The 22,590-nt window shown below is 46.1% G+C and overlaps 1 protein-coding gene and 1 long non-coding RNA gene across 2 annotated transcripts in view; both read right to left on the bottom strand.

The window, feature by feature from the left end:
• The window catches only part of LOC309377062, a 50,318-nt gene that overhangs the window by 4,172 nt on the left and 23,556 nt on the right, over nt 1-22,590 (bottom strand). The window lies entirely within an intron of this gene.
• Nucleotides 547-16,195, bottom strand: PRXL2B (peroxiredoxin like 2B). Its single transcript, XM_081923906.1, has 7 exons — nt 16,044-16,195; nt 11,662-11,866; nt 9,612-9,663; nt 7,376-7,439; nt 6,650-6,725; nt 4,057-4,175; nt 547-744 (listed from the first exon to the last, which is right to left on the bottom strand). Exons 1-7 carry the CDS (start codon nt 16,101-16,103, stop codon nt 718-720), a joined length of 603 nt encoding a protein of 200 aa, XP_081780032.1. The 5' UTR covers nt 16,104-16,195; the 3' UTR covers nt 547-717.

Here is a 22,590-nt window from a genome sequence, read left to right as displayed (position 1 = left end):
ATTCTAATTTGCAGTCTGCAGAGAAGATTGCAACGTCTGACGAGACTGGCCAACTTCTCCTTCAAACCTCCGCAGGGGAAACCCCTTGCAAGATCGCTGGCCCATTTGTAGCATACGAGCAAGAGATCAAAGCCGGGGTGGGGCAGCTGTAGACCCTCTGCATGTTGCTAGACTACAACATCCATCATCCCTGCCCATTCTCTGGCTGGGGCTGATGGGAATGCAAGTCCAACAACATACGGTAGAGACAACCAAAGACTCCATATCCCAATGTTATGTTTCTTTTCTCAATTCGGATGCACAGAAAATAGGGGGCAGGTGTGGGAAGAGAGAGAGAGAACCAGGAATGGATTTGCATGTGTGTTCCCTTAGGGAAGGAAGATCTCTCAGGAGCAGTGGTGGGATGCCATGTTGCATAAGTGCACCAATTGTCCCCAAAAATGACAGTCAAATTGGAAGCTCCACATCAAGTGCACATCATGTGTTGAGGAGATGGACACCACAGAACATTCCCTGCACCCGAAAGCAGCTGATTAACCCCAGTAGCATGGTAACCAATTGGCAACAAGTTTATTCATTCTTCGTCGGGCAGATTTACAAAACGGGACAGAACATAATCACTCTACTATGACAAACAGCTTGGTCTTCATTTGAAATGTGAAAAGGGGAGACGGGGAGGAGAACAAGAGGCTCTTAGCAGTTTGGTCTCTTTCTTCTTCATCTGCTACAGGCCTCGCTGGTGCACTGCAGAACAGAGAAAGGGACTTGGTCCTATTGTTTATTGCAAAAGAAATACTCAGCCCCTTCCTCCCCCTCATCCCTGCACAATGCCTGGTATATTTAGCATCTTCAGATTTAAAACGCCATCTGTTTTTCTGTCTCAACTTCGCTAAAAATTGCTCTGTGACCTGCATTAAGTCGACACAAGGTTTCACCACCTTGAAGAGCCTAGTTTCCAATTGCACATTTGCTAGAGTCGTCATCAGATTCAAGAAGCCCTCCTTTTACAGGAGAGTATAGGAAGTTGCCTTAGGGACGCGGGTGGTGCTGTGGGTTAAACAACAGAGCCTAGGACTTGCCAATCAGAAGGTTGGCAGTTCGAATCCCCGTGACGGGGTGAGCTCCCGTTGCTCGGTCCATGCTCCTGCCAACCCAGCAGTTCGAAAGCACATCAAAGTGCAAGTAGATAAATAGGCACCACTCCAGCGGGAAGGTAAACGGTGTTTCTGTGTGCTGCTCTGGTTCGCCAGAAGCGGCTTAGTCATGCTGGCCACATGAGCCAGAAGCTGTCCGCTGGCTCCCTCGGCCAGTAAAGCGAGATGAGCGCCGCAACCCCAGAGTCGGTCACGACTGGACCTAATGGTCAGGGGTCCCTTTACCTTTACTATAGGAAGTTGCTTTAGGCTTATACCAAGTTGGGACCATGGGGCCTACATAGCTCAGGACTGTCTGCAGTAGGGATGGGGTACGAATGTAAGAACCTTGCAGCTGGATAAGGCCAATGGCTCATCCAGTCCAGCATCCAGTGGGAAGGGAAGCCTGCCAGGAGAACCCAAGGATAACAGCACTCTCCTCTTCTGTGCTTCATAGTAAGTGGTATTAAGAGCTTTACTGCCTCTGACAGAGGAGATAGCATGTAGTCATTGTGGCTAGTGGCCTCATTCTCCAACGATTTGTCCCCTTCTTAAAGCTGTCCAAGTCAGCAATCATCACTACACCTTGTGGGAGTGAGTTCCATAGTTTAACCAGGCACTGTGTGAAGAAGTATTTTCTTTTGTCTGAACCTTCCAACTTCATTGAATGTCCATAAGTTCTAGTGTTATGAGAGAGGGAGGGGGGAAACTGTTTTGCACTTACTCTACACAATGCATCATTTTATTTATTATTTTTTCCATTAAGGTTTTATTAAAGCTTTTTCATGATATAGTAGTAGTAGTAGTAGTAGTAGTAGTAGTAGTAGTAGTAATAATAATAATGTTCATGCTCTAGTTATCTCCTGCTTGGACTACTGCAATGCGCTCTATGTGGGGCTACCTTTGAAGGTGACCCGGAAACTGCAATTCATCCACAATGCGACAGCTAGACTGGTGACTGGGAGTGGCCACCGGGACCATATAACACCGGTTCTGAGAGATCTGCATTGGCTCCCAGTACGTTTCTGAGCACAATTCAAAGTGTTGGTGCTGACCTTTAAAGCCCTAAACGACCTTGGTCCTGTATAACTGAAGGAGTGTCTCCACCCCCATCGTTCTGCCTGGAGACTGAGATCCATCGATGAGGGCCTTCGGGCGGTTATCTCACTGTGAGAAGTGAGGTTACAGGGAATCGGACAGAGGGCTTTCTCGGTAGTGGCGCCCGCCCTGTGGAACACCCTCCCATCAGATTTCAAGGAAATAGGCAGCTATCCTATTTCTATTTTTTAAAGACATCTGAAGGCAACCCTGTTTAGGAAAGTTTTTAATACTTAATGCTGTATTGTTTTTAACACTCGATTGGGAGCCACCCAGAGTGACTAGGGACACAGCCAGATGGGCGGGGTAGAAATAATAAATTATTATTATTACATCTGGCGGGATTTCCCCACCCATTCTGGGCAGCTTTCAACAGAACCTTAAAAACAGAATAAAACATCACACATTAAAAACTTCCCTAAACAGGGCTGCCTTCAGATGTCTTCTAAAAGTCAGATAGTTATTTCCTTGACATCTGATGGGAGGGCCATACAATAAAATAAACTCATCTAAATAAAAACAAAACCAGAGAAAGAAAAAGAAAATGCAGAGCCCTCTCTCAAAGGTAGCTCTTAACCCTTGTCTCTCACAGAAAATGGTGGACCCTCCCAGCTCTCACCTGGGAGCTTTCCTTTCTTCTCACAGTCTCTCACACTGCGAAGTCTTCCCTGCCTACACCTTGCATCATTTTAAACACCTTTAAAACATTCCTGGGCAGCTCAAGTCAACAGAGCACAGGACTCTTAATCTTAGGGTTGTGGGTTCAAGTCCCACATTGGACAAAATATTCCTGCATTGCAGGGGGTTGGACTAGATGACTCTTCTGGTCCCTTCCAACTCTACAGTACGATGATTTCAAGTTCACATTGCCTCAGATTTGCCTTTTCCCTAACCTAAGAAGCCTATACTGTTCAACATTTTCCTCATCCCCTTGATCAGCTTGGTGGCCCTTTTTTGAACATTTCCCAGCTCTACAGCAGGCTTCCTCAAACTCGGCCCTCCAGATGTTTTTGGCCTACAACTCCCATGATCCCTAGCTAGCAGGCCAGTAGTCAGGGATGGTGGGGAATTGTAGTCTCAAAACATCTGGAGGGCCAAGTTTGAGGAAGCCTGATCTACAGTATCCTTTCTGAGGTAAGGCAACCAGAACTGTACACAGTAATCCAAATGCGTCCGTCCTGTAAATTTGTATGATGAAGTGCCAGTTCAGGACAAATGGATGTACTTCTTTCACACAGCACGTCGTTAAACTATGGAACTCCCTGCCACAAGATACATAGGGTTACCTTTTCCCAGTCCAAGGGGCACAATCCTGTGTGGGCAACCTTTCCAGGTCAACAAGCTCATGGTGGAAGGGACCAGAGGCATGAGCATAGTTTGAGAAACCTTTCTGCCAGGCATATACAGTGGTACCTTGGGTTACATACGCTTCAGGTTACATAAGCTTCAGGTTACAGACTCTGCTAACCCAGAAATAGTACCTCAGGTTAAGAACTTTGCTTCAGGATGAGAATAAAAATTGTGCAGCAGTGGTGTGGCAGCAGTGGGAGGCCCCATTAGCTAAAGTGGTGCTTCAGGTTAAGAACAGTTTCAGGTTAAGAATGGACCTCCAGAATGAATTAAGTTCTTAACCCAAGGTACCACTGTACACTCTCAAGGAGAGTGTGTGGCAAGGCTGGTAATGGGTGGTGCCCAAGGGCATAGGAATAGGTGCAAAGGGCCTCATCTGGCGCCACCCCTGGACTACTGGTTTCATATGCTGTCCCCAAAGTCCTTGGAGGAAGGTAGGAGCCAAGGGTGATCTCCAAGACAGAGAGCTGCTCACCTGAGGCTTTGCTCCTTCTTCTACATTTGCAGAGATGCCAAGGGCAGTGACGATAGACTCCAAGGGAAGGTAGTCACCGGGGGACTCCTGAGCAGAATACAAAAGCAGATTCTCCCCTCCTGGAATGAGAAGGGAAAGAGAGAGAAGAGGTAAACAGGTACTAGCTGTGGAACGCTAGTCTTAGCCCCTGCTTTGCATATAGAAGGTCGCAGGTTCAATGCCTGGCATCTACAAGTAGGGCTGGGAGAACGTCCTGTTTTTGAAGAGCGAGTCAGTATGGGCCAGGCTTCCTCAAACTCAGCCCTCCAGATGTCTTGAGACTACAGTTCCCATCATTCCCAACCACTGGTCCTGCTAGCAAGGGATCATGGGAGTTGTAGGCCAAAAACATCTGAAGGGCCGAGTTTGAGGAAGCCTGGCTGTAGGCAATGCAAGGCTGGATGGATCATCAGGTCTCCCCTCCCTTTAAATGTCTTCTGGAGGCACCAGGCTTCCTCAGCAGGAGAGATAGGAAGCAAAAGGGTTGTTGCATTTGAACCACCTCCATCAGGCACCTCCTGCCCCTGAACTATGCCAACTGTTCAATAGAGGAACAACTGTCTAGAAACTGGTGTGTTTTGAGTTTTGTTTTTCTCTTCCCTCCTTGTTCCTTTTCCCTTGTGTGTTGTTTGTTTGTTTGAGGAAGTGTCTTGTTTTGATTTCGTGTATGCCACCCTGGGAGCCTTTTTGGCAGAAGAGCGGGGTACAAACGCTCTAAATAAATATACAAAAATAAGGCAGATTCCTGTGTTCCTGTGAAATGTTTTCTGCCCTCATCTTGCTCCTGGAAGAGAGAAATGGACATCTATTAAGAACCCTGCTGGGTCTGTCTGTGGTAGCATCTTCTATTACACAGCAGCCAGCCAGTAGCCCTCCCATCAGATGTCAAGGAAATAAACAACTATCCGACTTTTAGAAGACATCTGAAAGCAGCCCTGTTTAGGGAAATTTTTAATATATGAGAGATTATTGTATTTTAATCTTTTGTTGTAAGCTGCCCAGAGTGGCTGGGGAAACCCAGCCAGATGGGGGCGGGGTATAAGTAATAAATTATTGTATTATTATTTTATTAAAGAAGCTAATTGTCTAGTATGGGTAGCAGTAGCTTTCACATAAATTTTTATCGATTTTCATACAATTAAAAAAATTCTAATCAGTTTCAATACAATATTCCCTTCACATTTTGACCTCCCATCCTTATTTCCATGATGTTTCTGTTCAAATCCTTTATCTACTGCCTCAAATGTAATACTTATTTCTATAAGTATTACATCACATTCCTTTATCATTCTCATTCCTTTGCTTATATTTCCAGTCCTGCCTACAATTGTGTTTGACTATAATATTTTCTCAGATCGTCCGAAAAGGGTCTCAGCTCTTCCACAAATATTTCGTCTTTTTTGGTCTCTTATTTTTGCCATCCATTTTACCATCTCCATATAGTCCAATAGTTTTAGAGTCCCACTCTTTAATTGGAACTTCTTTCATTTCTGTGCATATGGAATTCTGGCTGCGGCAGCAGCATACATAAACAACTTTTGACCAACTTTTTTGAGGCCTACCCCATTATTCCCAAAAGAAATGCTTCAGGCTTTTTTTTGGGGGGGGGGTGACTATTTTAACCATCTTTTTCAATTCATTATGTATCACTTCCCAAAAGCCTGTTGCTTTTTTTACAAGTCCACCACATATGAAAAGACGGCCCTTCAGACTTCTGCATTTCCAACATTTACTTTGATAGTGTCTTGTACATCTTGGCCAGTTTATTAGTTGTTAAATACCATCTGTATATCATTTTCCAATAGTTTTCCTTTAACATGTAACAGGCTAAACTGGTGACTGGGAGCAGCTGCCGAGACCACATAACACGGGTCTTGAAAGACTTACATTGGCTCCCAATATGTTTCTGAGCACTATTCAAAGTGTTGGTGCTGACCTTTAAAGCCCTAAACGGCCTCAGTCCAGTATACCTGAAGAAGCGTCTCCACCCCCCTCATTCTACCCGGACACTGAGGTCCAGCGCCGAGGGCCTTCTGGTGGTTCCCTCACTGCGAGAAGTGAAGCTACAGGGAACCAGGCCAAGGGCCTTCTCAGTAGTGGATTCCACCCTGTGGAATCCCTCCCATCAGATAAACAACTATCTGACGTTTAGAAGATATCTGAAGTTTTTTAATGACTGATGTTTTAATGCATTTTTAATCTCCTGTTGGAAGCTGCCCACAGTGGCTGGGGAAACCCAGCCAGATGGGCGGGGTATAAGTTGTTGTTGTTGTTGTTGTTATATTTCATATCTACTCTCCACAATTTTTCCCTAGCAGCAGCTCTCCAGAGTTTCACACAAAATTATTCTCCCAGCCCTACCTGCAGGCACTGAAGATTGAACCTGAAACCTTTTGCATGCAAATCAGATGCTCTACCACTGAGCTACATCCTTCCCCCAAAACAAGCTAATGTTATATATTTTCTAAGCCATTTATGTTGTCTTTGCAATGTGCAAAAAACCAATCCCCATTAACAGAAATTGAGCCAGGACAGTGGAAGGTTGCCCCCTTACCTCGGCCAACTATCAGTGTCCCACCACTCTGCAGAAGATCTCCAGAAAAGTTGCCTTGAATACCGGCAGCGTTTGCCTGCAGCGGGGTGGGGAGGAAGAGAAGATAAAAGCCCAGGCCCCAATCCCCATCCGTTAAAGAGGCTCTTTCAGAAGTTATGCAGCATCCTCCAAATCCCACTGGAGGCCAAGTCTAAGGACAAACCTTCTGATTTCTGGAGGGTCCCTAGCTCAACGGTGAGGCCAAATGCTGGGGAAGTATCAGCTGGAACATTTTCCAGTGCTTTTGGAGACCGTTTAAATGCAATGTTTGAGTGGGCTCACAATGGAAATAGGAGCTGCTTGTTCCCCACTCCGAAATCTTTAAACATACTTTTTGCCAGCACAGCAAATCAGAAAAGTGACAAGCACACTTGGACTTGGTGGTTTGGGAATTGCCAATAAGGCTTTGAACAAGCCAAGCCTCAAGCCCAGGAATCAAATCTGGCCCTCCTGGCCTTTCCATCAGGCCCCTGGAGCTCTCTCAAGCTACACCATTCACCCATCCTGCTTTGTATCCTCCTTGAGAGCTGTTTGGAGGGGACCACAAATTCACCACAGCTAGTGCAAACAGCACAGGTTAGGTGGACCACGGTCCTTCAATTTCATGCAGGGCATCATCCATTGTAACTAACAACCCCCAGGGATGTCAAACTGTTCCTCTGCTGGCAACAGTTTTCACCAACTGACCTTTGTGATGACCTGTCGGACAGGCTTCCCCAGAGCTGCAGGGACTATACTTAAGGCATTGTACCTAAAAGGAGGAAGGCAAGTTAGAGTCAAAACATTAGGGACACAGCGGGAACATTATTTTCAAGAGTGGTTGCAGAAGGTCCCAGGTTCGATCCTAAGAATCTCTAGATAGGGCTGGGAATGTCCTACACTGGGAATGTCCTACACTGCCAGTCAGTGTAGACCAGTGTTTCTCAAGCTTGGGTCTCCAGCTGTTGTTGGACTACAACACCCATCATCCCTAGCTAGCAGGACCAGTGGTCAGGGATGATGGGAGTTGTAGTCCGGCAACAGCTAGAGACCCAACTTTGAGAAACACTAGCATAGACCAGCAGTTCTCAACCTATGGGTCCCCAGATGTTGTTGGACTACAAATCCTATCATCCCTAACCTCTGGCCTTGCTAGCTAGGGGTGATGGGAGTTGTAGTTCAACAACATCTGGGGACCCACAGGTTGAGAAAGGCTGGCATAGACAGTTGTGAGCTAGATGGACCGATGGTCTGACTCTGTCTAAGGTCACTTCCTGTGTTCTTAAGACTGGTATGGAGGTTTGTGCAAATGGCATCCTGAAATTCTCTACCTGATTCAGCGGCTAGAGAAATTGAGAAGGGGTGGCATTTTGCCAAATGTCTCCAGGAGGAGGAGATGATATCTAGGTTTCTCAGGGTGGGGCTCACCATTAGAAGTGGCAAGAACAATTTTATTTTCTGGTGCTGTTGCAAGTGCAGAAACTGTGTTGAGAGCATGGCTATTATTTTGCAACCTCCACAATGCTCTGGACCTAGCATTATTTCAATATTCTTTGAGGAAGAGAGGAGAACTAGCCCCGCTGTACATCGGGAAGGGCTGTGTGGAAAGAGTCTCTTCCTTTAAATTCCTAGGAGTTCATCTCAGTGAAGACCTTAGTTGGAAAATAAATACAACCCAGGTGGTTAAGAAAGCCCAACAGAGACTCCATCTCCTCAGAATATTGCAGAAGAATGATGTCAATCAACATTTGATGATCTCCTTCTACCAGTCAACAATAGAAAGTGTCCTTTCATACTGCATCACGTTGTGGTACACTGGTTTGACATCAACTGATAGAAAGAGCCTACAGAGGGTGGTGAATACAGCACAAGATATTATGGGCTGTCCCTTGAATCTGCTGGATGAAATAGCAGAAGAATGGTGCCTCAGAAGAGTGAGGAAAATTCTCAAGGATGATTCATACCCTGGCCAGCACTTTCTTGATCTCCTGCCCTCAGGCAGAAGATATAGAAGCATGATTAGTCGCACCAACAGGGTAAAGAACAGCTTCTATCTGTGGGCTGTTAGGCTGCTGAATGAAAAGATAACAACAGGGCAACTGACTTTTGGGTTTGGTGGGTGTACGTCAGTAAACGAGGGGAATTAAGACTAAGAGAGCTGAGTGGAGGGTGCTCGTGTAATCTCACTGTATACAAGTTGTACAAGTGACAATAAAGTATTTCAATTTCAATATGTTTATGGGGAGAAGGGAAGTAGCCGCCACATAAAAAAAAGAAAGAGAAAAGTGCAGAATATTTTTGCGTGGGTGCAGGGCCAAGTATGCAGTGTAAGTCTGCATAGAGACTAGCCTACTGTGCAAAGGCAAGCTTTGTATTAGTAGCTCCACCCACTTTGGCCTCTGGCCCCTCCCACCACTGCTGCACGGTCCCTGGAAGGTTGCCCAGAAGGAATTGTGGCCCTCATTCTGAAAAAAGCTGCCTTACGTCATCAAGAAGAAAAGAGCCAGACACATTTTTAAAACCCCAAAGCTCATATTTCAGGAAAATGGCCTGAGTTATCTTAGGGGCAAGGGGAAGAGCCACAGACCTTTGCCTAGGTTAAACTGTGCAGAATCTCTCGCCAAGGTCACAGCTTCAATCCCTGTGTGGGACAGCTGCATATTCCTGCATTACAGCGGGTTGGCCTAGATGATCCTCAGGGTCCCTTCGAAGTCTACAATTCTATGGCACTGTGGCCATGATCCAAAGCTTAATAGGGAGACAAACGCTCAATTCTTATGACCCACCTTATTTTAGTGGTTGTAAGATGTTTCAAACCGTTTTCAATGTTGTGTTTTAATGTTGTAACCTGCCCTGGAACCTTACGGTGGATAACTAATAAGAACAATAATGCTCAATGGGACTTTCCAAGTCCACAAACACACATGCTAAAAATGCAACAAACCTTTTGAATCCAAGATCTTGGTAGCACTGTTTGGTTTCATCCAGATAGAGTTCTGAAAGAAAACCAGAAGTTACTCAATGCAAAGACTAACATTTCCTGCCATCTAAAAGCCTGGAGGAGCATCCGTTGTTACTCCTACTCAGAGTAGACCCATGGGAATTAATGATGACTAACTGCTGCCAGGCTGCCTCAGTGGGGAAGAGATAATAAACAGGTCCATTCTATCTGATTTCCTGAAAGTCCAGTTCCATCAGTCATCTCCTATCCCCTGAACTGTTTCTGTGTCGGCCGCTCATGACAAGAGCTACTATTTAAGAACTGGTATCTGGGTTTGTTTGGTTTCCTCTTCCCTCCCTGTCCCTTTTTCCTTTTCTGTCATTTTTTTCAGATTCCAAGCCTGTGGGCAAGGGCTATTTTGTTTTACTGGCAGTATGTAAGCCTCCCTGGCAGTCTTTTTCAGCTGAAGAACGAGGCATAAACACTCTAAATAAAAATAAACAACTTACGTCTATTAATTTCAAGGGGCCTACTCGGAGTTGAGCTTAGCTGGATGCAAACCACTGAATTTATCAGGCTCAATTTATAACCTAGGCTTCTTTGTCTCAAAAGACAGGAGAGAATCACGAAGGCATCCACCTTTCAAGAAATACAAAGCCAACACAATTCCACCCAAGATGGGAAACCTGTGACCTTCCCAGATATTGTTGGACTCCCACTCCCACCATCCCCAGTTCACAGAGCCTGATGGGAGCTGGAGTTCAAACAAGATCTGAAGGGCACCATTCTTACACATACGTTAAGACTAAAACAAACAAAACTGTTCCATACAATTAATGTGGGGTGGCGGTTTCCAACAACCTTCTGACACAGGTCTAGCAAGTCAGATACTGCTCACATGCCAGGTACAGAGGATGATTGGCTGGGCAGTCAAACTTCTGCATTCTTGCTTTGAGCCGAGGTGGGCAGGGACAACCAGCAGTTAGCTTGGTGGGTTGTAAGCCAAGCCTTCCCTTTATGAGTGGCATGTCAGTAGAGTCATGTATAATCGAGCTGGAAAAGATATCTGCTGCCACAGCATCCCTGACTGGCTAGCCAGACAACCTCTGCTGACAACATCCCCAATTGGCTAGCCAGCCAACCTTTGCCTGTGGCATTCTTGATTGGCTGTGCTTCCAACGTCTGCTTCAACACATCTCAAAACAAAGGAGAGACCGTGTGCTCGGCTGTTAAACAGCAGGTTCCCTTAAGTCAGGCATCGCCAAACTTGGCCCACCAACTTTTTTTAAAATTTTATTTATTTTGTTTAAATAAGTAGTACAGAAAAACAACAACCAAAAAGGAAGAAAAATAGATTGAAGACACTCCAAAAATATTGAAAGCAAATATTACATACTTATCATATAATACTCCCCCCACCCGCAGCTTCCCTCCGCCACAATTCTACTTCTTTGAATCTCTATTTCCACTTTGCATTCTCCAAATGTATCAATCTTTGTATCTCTTTTATCTTTTATCTCTTCTCTTTTCCAGTTCATAGATATAATTTACATTTTTATTCTAGGCATATTAGCATATCTTTCTTGGAACATTATTTTAACATATAATCTTTGAAACATTTCCATTCCTTTTTTAATTTTTGATTTGACTGATATCTTATGATTGATATCAATCACAGATGTCAAAACGATAAACATTCAGAAGACATCTTAAGGCAGCCCTGTTCAGGGAAGTTTTTAATGTATGATATTGTAGTGTTTTCTGGTTTCTATGGAAGCCGCCCAGAGTGGCTGGGGAAACCCAGACAGATGGGCGGGGTACAAATAATAAATTATTATTATTATTATTATTATTATCGTAGGATATCGGCCCGCCAGCTGTTTTGGGACTACAACTCCCATCATCCCTAGCTAACAGGATCAGTGGTCAGGGATGATGGGAACTGTAGTCCTAAAACAGCTGGAGGGCCAAGTTTGGCCATGCCTGCCTTAAGCACTCCAGAAAAGGTCTCTCTCCCTCTTCCTTCATGGGGCTCCTACGATCCAAGACCTACCTCCCGCAAAGTAATTTCCCTCCAGGAACTCCTGCAGGCCTAGGCTTTCTGGCGCAACACCTATTAAGCGGACACCGTTACTCTCCAGCACCTCTCTCAGCTTGCTGGTTTCCTTGGCAATCCAGCGGCACACCTGACACCCGAGGCGGCGCAAGAACAGCACCACACAAGGACAGTCCCTCCAAATGCTCCTCAGCTCCACCACCTGGAAAAACCAGACAAGATCATAAAAGTGGCTGTCCGCACTTGTGGAACATGATGAGGCTTGAATACCCAGCGAGAGAGCTCTTGGATAATAAAGTGGGCATAACGGGGGCTTGATCCTTATTTTTTGCTGAGCCAGATTTCTCAGACACCTGAGAAATGTAGGAAGACGTCTTCCACCAAGTCCATCTAACACAGAATTGTTGGTTCTGGCTCCCTCCAGAAGTTTCTGGACTACAAATCCCATCACACTGGCTCTCTAGTTGTTTCTGGACTACAACTCTCATCATCCTGGCCATTGGCCATTCTTGCTGAGGATGATGAGAGTTGGAGCCCAGTAACATCTGAAGAGCATCATGATTGCCCTACATTGACTAGCAGTGGCTCCTCAGAGCTTCAGTCTATCCCAGCCCTACCTGGAGCTGCCCGGCACTGAACCATACATGCAAAGCAGATATTCTTTCCCTTGAACCCTTGGCCTGAAGGTGCATAGGAAGCTGCCTTGTGCAGGGATGGACTTTGTCTCTCTTGCTCCATGTTGTCTACTCACTGACAAGACAGCAGATCAGCATGGACGGGAGTATTTCCCTGGAGATTCCAGGGACTGAACCTGGTACCTTCTGCACCCAAAGCATATACTAAGCTGTTGAGCCTCAGCCTCACAATTAAGGAGGAAAAAACCAAAGGCTTCATGTGGAAGCTGCCGCTTAAACCAAGGTTTATATGCAGAAGCTTTGGCTCTCCAAATATTGTTGGACTACAGCTCCCATCAGCCCCAGCAAGCATGGCTAATGGTCAAGGCAAATGTAGTCCGACATTTGGAAGGGAAAAGGGTTCCCCACTTTGATATCACCTGTGACATAGGTAGTGTCACAGCATGGACAGGGGTCCAACAAGGACTTTGACAGGTGGGCAGGACAAACCACCTGTCCATCATCGCCTGGGGTCCTCACAACATCAGTTGGGTGACATGTGGGTTCTCCCTCCAGCCTGCCAACAGTGGCCCACAGTGGTCAGGACAGAGCAGAATCAGGCTTGCAGAGCCAAAGAGACCCCCCAGTCCTGCTCTGCAGAATCGTCGTTTTGAAAGGGAGTCCAAACTTTAGACTGAAAGAGTGGGAAGGTAACTGCTGGGATGCGGTGTTGACGAACTGTGAAATCCTGACAACGGCAGCTCAAGCAACAGCCTGGCAGATGGTCAAAGCACAACTCACAAGACTAGTCCTACAAAACTCTGACGTAACAGGCAGGAGTGTCCCCAGATGGATTTCACAGGCAATGTTTTATTTAGTGGTGACCAAGGAAGGCCAGGCTGAGGAATGCACAGGTCTTGGCACATGCAGGGCTTTGCCCAGGTGCCAATCAGCTGATAGATGGTTCCTGCACGTCCCTTTCAGTTGAGCCCAATCATCAGCTCTGCAGCTGGCATGTCAGGTATAAAGATAAAGGGACCCCTGACCATTAGGTCCAGTCATGACTGATTCTGGGGTTGTGGTGCTCATCTCGCTTTATTGGCCGAGGGAGCCGGCGTACAGCTTCTGGGTCATGTGGCCAGCATGACTAAGCCGCTTCTGGTGAACCAGAGCAGCGCACAGAAACGCCGTTTACCTTCACACCGGAGCGGTACCTATTTATCTACTTGCACTTTGACATGCTTTCGAACTGCTAGGTTGGCAGGAGCAGGGACCAAGCAACGGGAGCTCACCCCATTGTGGGGATTCGAACTGCCAACCTTCTGATCGGCAAGTCCTAGGCTCTGTGGTTTAACCCACAATGCCACCCATGTCCCAGGTATGTCAGGTATAGGGCAGGCATAATGGCTTGGCTAAACAACGACAACCAGCCAGGTGGACCAACTCAAGAGGCCTAGTGGGTCTAATTAAGCCAACAAGCCAGATGTTCTGCACCACTGGTTTATTGCATGATTGTGCCCTACATATCTTGTTTTTCCAAATAGTATGTACCAAACAAGGTAAATAGCATGTGTTCTATGTAAGTAGAAACTAGGAGCGGTGCTAATTAAGGCAGCTGCTTTCTCCCTATTAGGAAAGGGCATCTTTGCAAATCATGATTTAAGAAACCCGACCTTGGTAGTTTCACACCACCTGGTACTGTATCTGGCCTCTGTGCACCCAAGCAGGGTGTGAAAAGTATAGCCCTCTTCCAATATCCATCTCCAAGACTTGCGGCTCAAGAGGAATGGGGGTCATTCGGACAAGTGTTGAAAATAAAACTGCCGGGATCATAGATAGCTCTCTTGGAAGACCAGGGATAGCTCAGTCAATAGAGCATGAGACTCTGGATCTCAGGGTTGTGGGTTCGAGTCCCACCTTGGGCAAAAGATTCCTGCACTGCAGGGGGTTGGATTAGATGTCCCTTGGGGGTCTATTGCAACTTCACAATACTATGATTCATAATGCCTTTGTACAGATCTAGGGTACAAGAGCACTTGGAATGCTGCATGCATATGTTTTAAGAGTCAGAAAAAAGTTTGGAAAGGATAGTAAAAGTGATCGAGGTACCGGTAACTCTCATTTCAGATATTCCTCAAATGCATCCTTGGACAAATAAGCAATACTCCTAAGAAAATTGCACTTATATTTGTGGCAGCATCTACATGGCACTTGAGAAAACAAGTCTCTGTCTCCAAGGGGATACAATCTAGAAACAGACACAATGGGAAACCACAGAGGAAAGTGTAAAACAGGGAATAATGGGCATTAATCTCACAGATTTTTGATTCATTGATTTAGAGAGGTTAATAAATAATTATAATAATTAAATTATTATTATAATATTTAGACCCCCTCTATGTGGTATACATAAAAACTGGACAGAACACAGCCAAAATTTGCAAAGCTATTTAAAAACCACACACAAATATAATAATTAAAATACAGATAAAATCTGTAAAACTTTCACAACAAATATGGGCAGCTAAATCATATGTTTGGGTGGTCTTGCTGAAATAATGACGTTTCCAGCAGGGGTCAAACTCAGTATAGCATAAGCTTATACCAGCGCGATACTGTGAATTAAGTGATAAAGTTATCTCAGTCTCTATTCCTTCTCTATGGCCCCTAGAGCAGGCAAGAGCAGTGGCGTAGCGTGGGTTGTCAGCACCCGGGGCAAGGCAAGTAATTTGCGCCCCCTAACCCGTGGATTTGCGCCCCTAACCTGTGGATTTGCGCACCCTAACCCTAACCCCCAGATGTTGCGCCCGGTGCGGCCGGCCCCCCCGGCGCCACTGGGCAAGAGGCTGGAATCCTACACAAACTCACGTAGAGGTAAACCTCACTTAACTAGCAGGGCATAATCCTGAATCAAGACAGATATGGCTGCATTATTAACCAAGCGCAACATGTCGTTTTGGAACTATCATTCACAAAGCCCAGAGTTCAGATCTCACCCATTACAAGACAAGCTTCTCTCAGCCCTACAACCACTCACCACAGAAGTTTCAGAAATATGGGAATAAAACTAATTGGCCCTTAGGACTGCTGGTGAGTCAGACTACACAGAGTGGTTTTCAACCTGCCAGAGTGCAGAATAATGAGGATGGCAGGATGCTAGTTTGCTAAAAATATAAGATGTCATGTCGTTCCAGTACAGCTAGCTAACCAGCAGATACAACGCACAGCTCCTTTCCTCTTCTGGAGGAAAGATCAGAAAGCAACCAAATTAAGCCACCCCTGCAGAGTGGACCAGCTTCAAACCCTCTCCCTGATCCGCTTCCATCACTGCTCCCCGCCCCCTTAAAGCAAAGAGCATGTCAGTTCTACGCTGAAGACGCCCAAAGACAACGCACAACAACCTCTTAGAAATGGGAGACGAATACCTCAGTTGGTTAGCTGGTTAAACCAGAGTTCAGCAGCAGAGCTCATGCCTTTTGCATGCAAAGGTTCTGGGTTCAGCCCCCGGGACCTCTCGTTAAAAAGGATCAAGCAGCAGCAGGAGAGACGACGACAGCGTTTCTCCCAGGACTCTTGAGGGGCGAACAGGCTGGCTGAGCGCAAGGCAAGAGCTCGGAATACCTAGGCAGTTACAAAACCACAACGTTTTCCATGCAGGTAGCTGAGAATTTCAAGCGACTTGCCGGATCGCAGTGTTTGCTATGCAGATGAGGAATTACAAAATCGTAACAAACAAGCCCCGCCGTCTTATGTAAAGGGTCTCACCTCCCCACTGACTGCATGCTTCAGCGTGTTGGCTCCCACTTTGGCTAAATCCACCGCCATCTCTGCTCTTCTGAAACTGCACCCTTCTCCCTGGGTCTCGCGCTCCCTTTCCCTTTATGGGCTCTGCGTCAGCTGATAGAAAAGCCACGCCCCCTGGCTTCTGCAAGTCTCCCTCCTCCAGGACTCCTTATGCATATGCATAACCTGGGCGGAGCTAGCCAGCAGCTCCAGACAGGGAGGAGATATCTCCCCGCCCCCGAAGAGGAACATAGATATTAAGCAGCATCTGGTGGCGGCAGAAAGAGCTGTTAGCTGCATGTTGAGAGCTGAGCAGGGGCAGAAGCGGGTTAGCAGGGCAAAGGACAGGCGGAGTGGCGGAGCTTCATGATCCGACACCTGGGGGCGGAGAGCAGGCGGGGGCGGGGCTGGCACGTATCCCAGGGGCGTGGCATGCCACCTGCGGGGTGTGGCTCCAGCGCAGGCTGGGGGGCAGCTGGGATGGCACCCCACCGGGATCGCGCTGCCGGGGAGCGGTGCACTCCCCCTGCACCCCTCTTCCTCCACCAGTGTTCCCTTGCAGAACTACAATTCCCAGCACCCTTATCAAACTACAGTTCCCAGGGTTTTCTGGGGAAAGTACTGTAGAAGCATAGAACCGTAGACTTGGAAGGAATCCTGAGGGTCATCTAGTTCAGTGTTTCCCAACCTTTGGTCTCTAGCTGTTTTTGGACTACACTTCCCATCATCCCTAACCACTGGTCTTGCTCGCTAAGTATGATGGGAGTTGTAGCCCAAAAACAGCTGGAGACCCAAGGTTGGGAAACACTGATCTAGTTCAACTCCCTGCAATGCAGGAATCTCATTCACACGCGACAGCAAACTTTGCTTTAAAACCACCCAGGAAGGCGAGTCTTTAATGCTTTAATGGCATGGGGTGGATGTGACCAACAACAGTGGCAGTGGTGGCGACTTCTGGGTAGAAGCCCAGAAGCTGGGGCGTGCAGTCATAGAGGAGGTGCAGTCCTCTAGATACAGCCCAATATATTTCAACCATCAAATGGCTAGGTAAAGGGGAATGTTATTAGGGTCACAGTTTAGTGCTGTATAGGGGACGCGGGTGGCGCTGTGGGTTAAACCACAGAGCCTAGGTCTTGCTGATCAGAAGGTCGGCGGTTTGAATCCCCGTGATGGGGTGAGCTCCCATTGCTGGGTCCCTGCTCCTGCCAACCTAGCAGTTCGAAAGCACATCAAAGTGCAAGTAGATCAATAGGTACTCCTCCAGCGGGAAAGTAAACGGCGTTTCCGTGCGCTGCTCTGGTTCGCCAGAAGCGGCTTAGTCATGCTGGCCACATGACCCAGAAGCTGCATGCCGGCTTCCTCGGCCAATAAAGCGAGATTAGCACTGCAGCCCCAGAGTCGGCCACGACTGGACCTTTACCTTTACCTTTTAGTGCTGTATGTTGAGTCAGACCATTGGCACCGCCTGGCAGCAGAGTTTCAGACAGGGTTCTCTGCAGCCCAGTTTGTAGAAGCTGAAGATGGAGCTTCTGGGCTACTTCTCTTTTCTCTGGGATTGTGTGTTTGTGCGACAGGCCTGAAAGTTAATAATGTGGGTGACAGATGCACCTCAGCAGGGAGGGTATTCCACAAATGGGGAGCCACTACCAGAAAGGTCCTGTTGTGGGTGAATGCAAACCAGCTAGTCCTCACCAGCAGCACCAATAATGGGACACTGTCAATTCCCATGGTGTCTTGGCAGGAACTTTGTGTGTGAACAGTGCTGTAATATGCTTGAGAGGCGTTATTTAAAAGTTGCTTTTTCTGGTCTATTTTAGTTTATGGGGAGCAATAAAGCCCATTGATCTGCCAGATGCTCAGTACGAAACTCTGTTGCCTAGCAACAGCTTCGACTTTAGCAGGTACCTATGTATGACAGCCCCCGGGAGGGAGGAGGTCAGCTACTCTGTTACTTAGCCAGGGTTCTCCCATTTCTCCAATCTTAAATTCAGTTCTCCATATTTCTGCAGCAATTTGTGGTTGATTGGTTTTTAAATCCTCCTGAAAATTCATCAGCATTTCAGTACAAATTTATTCTACTCTATTCTGCCTGAGTCAGACTCTGTCTGGACTAGATCACCTTTGAGGACTTTTCTGACTCTACAATTACGGTATATGATTCTCTTAATAAATGCATATTTGTACATACTTTTGACTAAGGCAGATATTTTTGCCAGCAATTGCGCCTAATGTAATGCATTTTAGTATGTTACTTTCACTGATAGGTTATTTTTCCCCGCACTTTCCTCTGATGTACACATTCTTGTAAACATTGCAAGGCTGGAGAACTGCTTTGCAAAATTCAGATATGTGCAAATTTCAAAGGTTCTTATGATGTTTTGGAATGTGCAAATTTGATAGAATTTGCTTTACATGCAAATGAGTTGAATTTCTCCCCCAACCCTGTCTCCAACTCAGTCTCTTCATTACTGCTAATGGCTCTACTCTACTCTGGATACAGCCCAAGTGTTCTCATCCTGGTAGCTAAATAGGAATCTGGGCGATCAGAATGTTCAAGATTACCATTAAAAGAACATGAAGCTGTCTTTCCTGGGAGTATCGTAGCCACACAGAAAATATGAATCAAGTTGTTGTAGTTGTTTTTTTCATTTTTAAAAAAAAGACTAGTTTACTTCAAATTACAAAATATTATTTACAAAATAAGAAGAAATGGTGTAAAAGCAAAAAAACAGGCAAAAAAGACACAATACAATATTGGTAATTTCAATAAGTAAAGACATAGACTGTGCACCAACATACATTTAAACCATATTTAAAACACATCTGCCCCCCGCAATCCTAGGAACTATAGCTTATCCTCACAGATCTACAATTTCCAGCACCCTTAACCACAGTAGACTCACAACTTACACTGTGATTACGTTCCGAGAATAGCTAGTAAAGCCATAATCATGTATAGTCAAATTGCATTGGGTGCAATGACAGGGGGGATTGCCAAAGTTATTTTCCCGGGTGCTCACCCCCTTTCCAACCCTATTATATTATTATATTATATTATAGGTAAAGGTACCCTGCCCGTACGGGCCAGTCATGTCCGACTCTGGGGTTGCACACCCATCTCACATAAGAGGCCGGGGGCCAGCGCTGTCCGAAGACACTTCCAGGTCACTTGGCCAGCGTGACAAGCTGCATCTGGCGAGCCAGTGCAGCACACGGAAACGCCGTTTACCTTCCCACTAGTAAGTGGTCCCTATTTATCTACTTGCACCCGGGGCTGCTTTCGAACTGCTAGGTTGGCAGGCACTGGGACCGAGCAACGGGAGCTCACCCCGCTGCGGGAATTCAAACCGCCGACCTGACGATCGGCAAGTCCTAGATGCTGAGGTTTTACCCACAGTGCCACCTGCGTCCATATTATATTATATTATATTATATTATATTATATTATATTACCAAGTGCATAAAACTGAATATGCACAAGTTAAACATGCGCAAGTTGCAGGTCTACTGTACAGTGTCCCAGGAATTTTGTGCAGGGAGAAAAGTGCGTTATATGCATGGCATGTTTGCAGCGATCATCACATTTCGAAAACATTCTTAGACTTCAAAGGAGCATGCTTTCCCTTACAAAATCTTGCCGACATGATTATTATTATTTTTAAGCTGTCCCCTTGGAGAAGAGGTGCCACCATTCTCAAGGAGCTTTCCTGGCGCCCAGTGAGGGAGGTGCTAATGGAAGGAACCAAACGCTGTACAATTTATGTCATAGAACTTATACCCCCAGGCTCATATGTATCAGCAATAATTCGCATTTCAAAAAGTCTTGACATCATTCCAACTCATCATGGTTGATCATTAACAAGTGGCAATTGAAGCATTAGGGATGGATAGATGGGAAGGACCCTTTAGAAGGCACTTTGATCTGTGGTCAGGATCTTTGCAGCCACTGTGCTTCCAGGAAAGGGCATAGTCCACCCTGAAGTGCTTTGCCTTAGGCCCATCCCAAAGGCAGGAGACTTCTTTGAACATAAGAAGAGCCCGGCTGGATGAGACCAAAGGCCATCTAGATTCTGTCCTCAAAGTGGTCAACCATACGTCTATGGGCTACACCCCATACCTTCAAGATCAGATACAGTAGGCCTCTGAATACCAGTTCCTTGATAGCAATAGGTAAGCAATAGGCATCCCGTCCTGAGTTTGTGCAGTGCTTACACATCTTCCCATGAATCAGTTGTTCATCTCACACATTTCAATGCATTTCCTTGCCATTTCCTAACCACAAAAGTCTCTCTCCACATTTTTTTCAGAGTGGATTTGTTGCACCCGGGCAACTGAATGCTTGAATCCACTTTAACTGAGCAAGCCTAAATTTCAGGTTTGCACCTGAACTCCTTCTGCAAAATAGTGATCATATGACAGCACCATGGGGGAAAAGTGCCAAGATCTTGTGATCCCCTTAACGCATTAGCTTCTGATCTGTAACTGAGGGCAATTCAAGGTGATGAGTATCTATTCTATAGTTTAGAAAATGTTGGTTTGCTCTGCATTTGGACACGCCTTAAGATATTGTCACCAATTTTTTTCACAAAGGTTCCTGAGTTCCAACAGTAGGTTTTCCTCTACATCTGGATACAACTGGGCTCCGTTTGGATCAAGAAGGTACACTCAACCTTGCAGAACTGAACTGAATTTTTGTGCTTTCTTAGAATTTCCCAAGGAAAGCCCAAGGCATGAGGCTGATATTTCACTATACAGTGGTACCTCTGGTTGCTAACGGGATCCGTTCCGGAGCCCCATTCGCAACCTGAAAGGAACACAACCCGTATCTGTGCATGTGCAGGTTGCGATTTGCCACTTTTGCACATGTGCGTGACATCATTTTGCGCATCTGCACATGCGCGAGTGGCGAAACCCAGAAGTAACCCTTTCCGGTACTTCCGGGTCGCTGAGCGATGCAACTGAAAAAATGTATCATGAAGCAAACATAAAAAGAGGTATGACTGTAGTGTCCTATACGGCTTGGGACCAAATTCCTTGAAGGACCGTCTTCCTCTCTTATGTGAATCTGCTCAGCTTTTCGGAATGGCACTTGTGTCCTTCTTGCATGTGCCATTGGCATGGCAAGACAGGAGAGGCCATCCCATGCAGTGGTGCCTTGTATAGGGAAGGTCCATGGCTCAGTGGTAGAGCACCTGCTTTGCATGCCGAAGGTCCCAGGTTCAATCCCCAGCATCTCCAGGTAAGGCTAGAAGAGACCCATACCAGAAATCAATGCAGGCAACACTGAGTGAGCTAGATGGATCAATGGTCTGACTCAGTCCAAGGCATCTTCCTATGTGGAACCCCCTGCCTCAGGAACTTGAGTTCCCTTACTCCATATTTGTGCTCTACAGTTAGTTGAAAACATGCCTTCTTAAACTTAATTGGGAGTGCCATTCTTCCATTTGATGTTTCATTTGTTTTGGCTGCTTTTTTCATAAAATCATATAATTGCAGAGTTGGAAGGGACCCCCGAAGCTCATCTAGTCCAACCCCCTGCAATGCAGGAATCTCCACTGAATCCTACAAGATAGATGGTTATCCAACCTCTTCTTAAAGACCTCAAAGGGAGGAGAATCTACCAACTCTTGCAAGAGTCTGTTCCACTGTTGAACAGCTCTTTGTTTTTAGTTGGATCATTTCTGTTTTAATAGTTGGGTCACTGTTTTGGCTTTTAATATTTGATTTTTCTATTTACAAGCCACTATGAGCAACTCACTTGTGGAGGAAGAAAGTAAGGTCTAATATATATATATATACACACACACCCACACACACAAATAGAAAATTATTTACACACACTCACACCACCATTTAATTTATGTTAATATTAATTCTTAAGCAAAGGATCTAAGCAACAATAGGCTAAGATAAGCAAGAACAGAACACCAGGTCAGTTATGCATAGCGTTGTGATGACATGTTTCAGCTGTACACTTTTATTTATGATTGCATTTATAATCCACTTTCCTCCAAGGAGCTCAAGGTGGCCTACATGGTTCTCCCTCTTTCCATATTATCCTTACAACAATGAAAAAGGTGTGGGATTTGAACTGTGGTTTCCCAGATTCTAGTCCAGCACTCTAACCACTACACAACACAGCCTACAAAACACATGCAGATATAAATACAGAATCACTATGAAATTTTGTTAACTGCAGGTGGTGGCTGCAAGTCTGAGAGTTCTCATCCCATCCCTTGGCACATTTTCGCCCCATAGGGCACACTGGCCCATAGGGCGCACCTAGTTTTTTGGGGGGGAAATAAAGAAAAAATATTATTTTCCCCCCCAGGTGTGGGGCTGGGGCGGGGGAAGGCTGAGATTCCCCCGACCCCAGCTCCCAGAACAGGCTGCTATCCGCAAGCCTTGGGAGCCCGGGGGAACTCCTGCGGGCTCCCAAGGCTTGCGGATAGCTTCCTGAAGCCTGGAGAGTGAAAGGGGTTGGTGCGCACCGACCCCTCTCACTCTCCAGGCTTCAGCGAAAGCCTGC

Source organism: Podarcis melisellensis, assembly GCF_964234715.1.
Source record: "Podarcis melisellensis genome assembly, chromosome: 8".
Taxonomy (NCBI): domain Eukaryota; kingdom Metazoa; phylum Chordata; class Lepidosauria; order Squamata; family Lacertidae; genus Podarcis; species Podarcis melisellensis.
This window is presented reverse-complemented; position numbering and strand designations above follow the sequence as displayed.

Bases quoted from the DNA above. Each gene is read 5' to 3' on its own strand.
- PRXL2B (XM_081923906.1), bottom strand. From the start codon at position 16,103: ATGGCGGTGGATTTAGCCAAAGTGGGAGCCAACACGCTGAAGCATGCA. The intron at 7,440-9,611 runs GTTTGTTGCATT...TCCTCCTTTTAG, and splicing joins CAAGATCTTGGATTCAAAAG to GTACAATGCCTTAAGTATAG. The intron at 4,176-6,649 runs GTAAGGGGGCAA...TTCTCATTCCAG, and splicing joins GACACTGATAGTTGGCCGAG to GAGGGGAGAATCTGCTTTTG.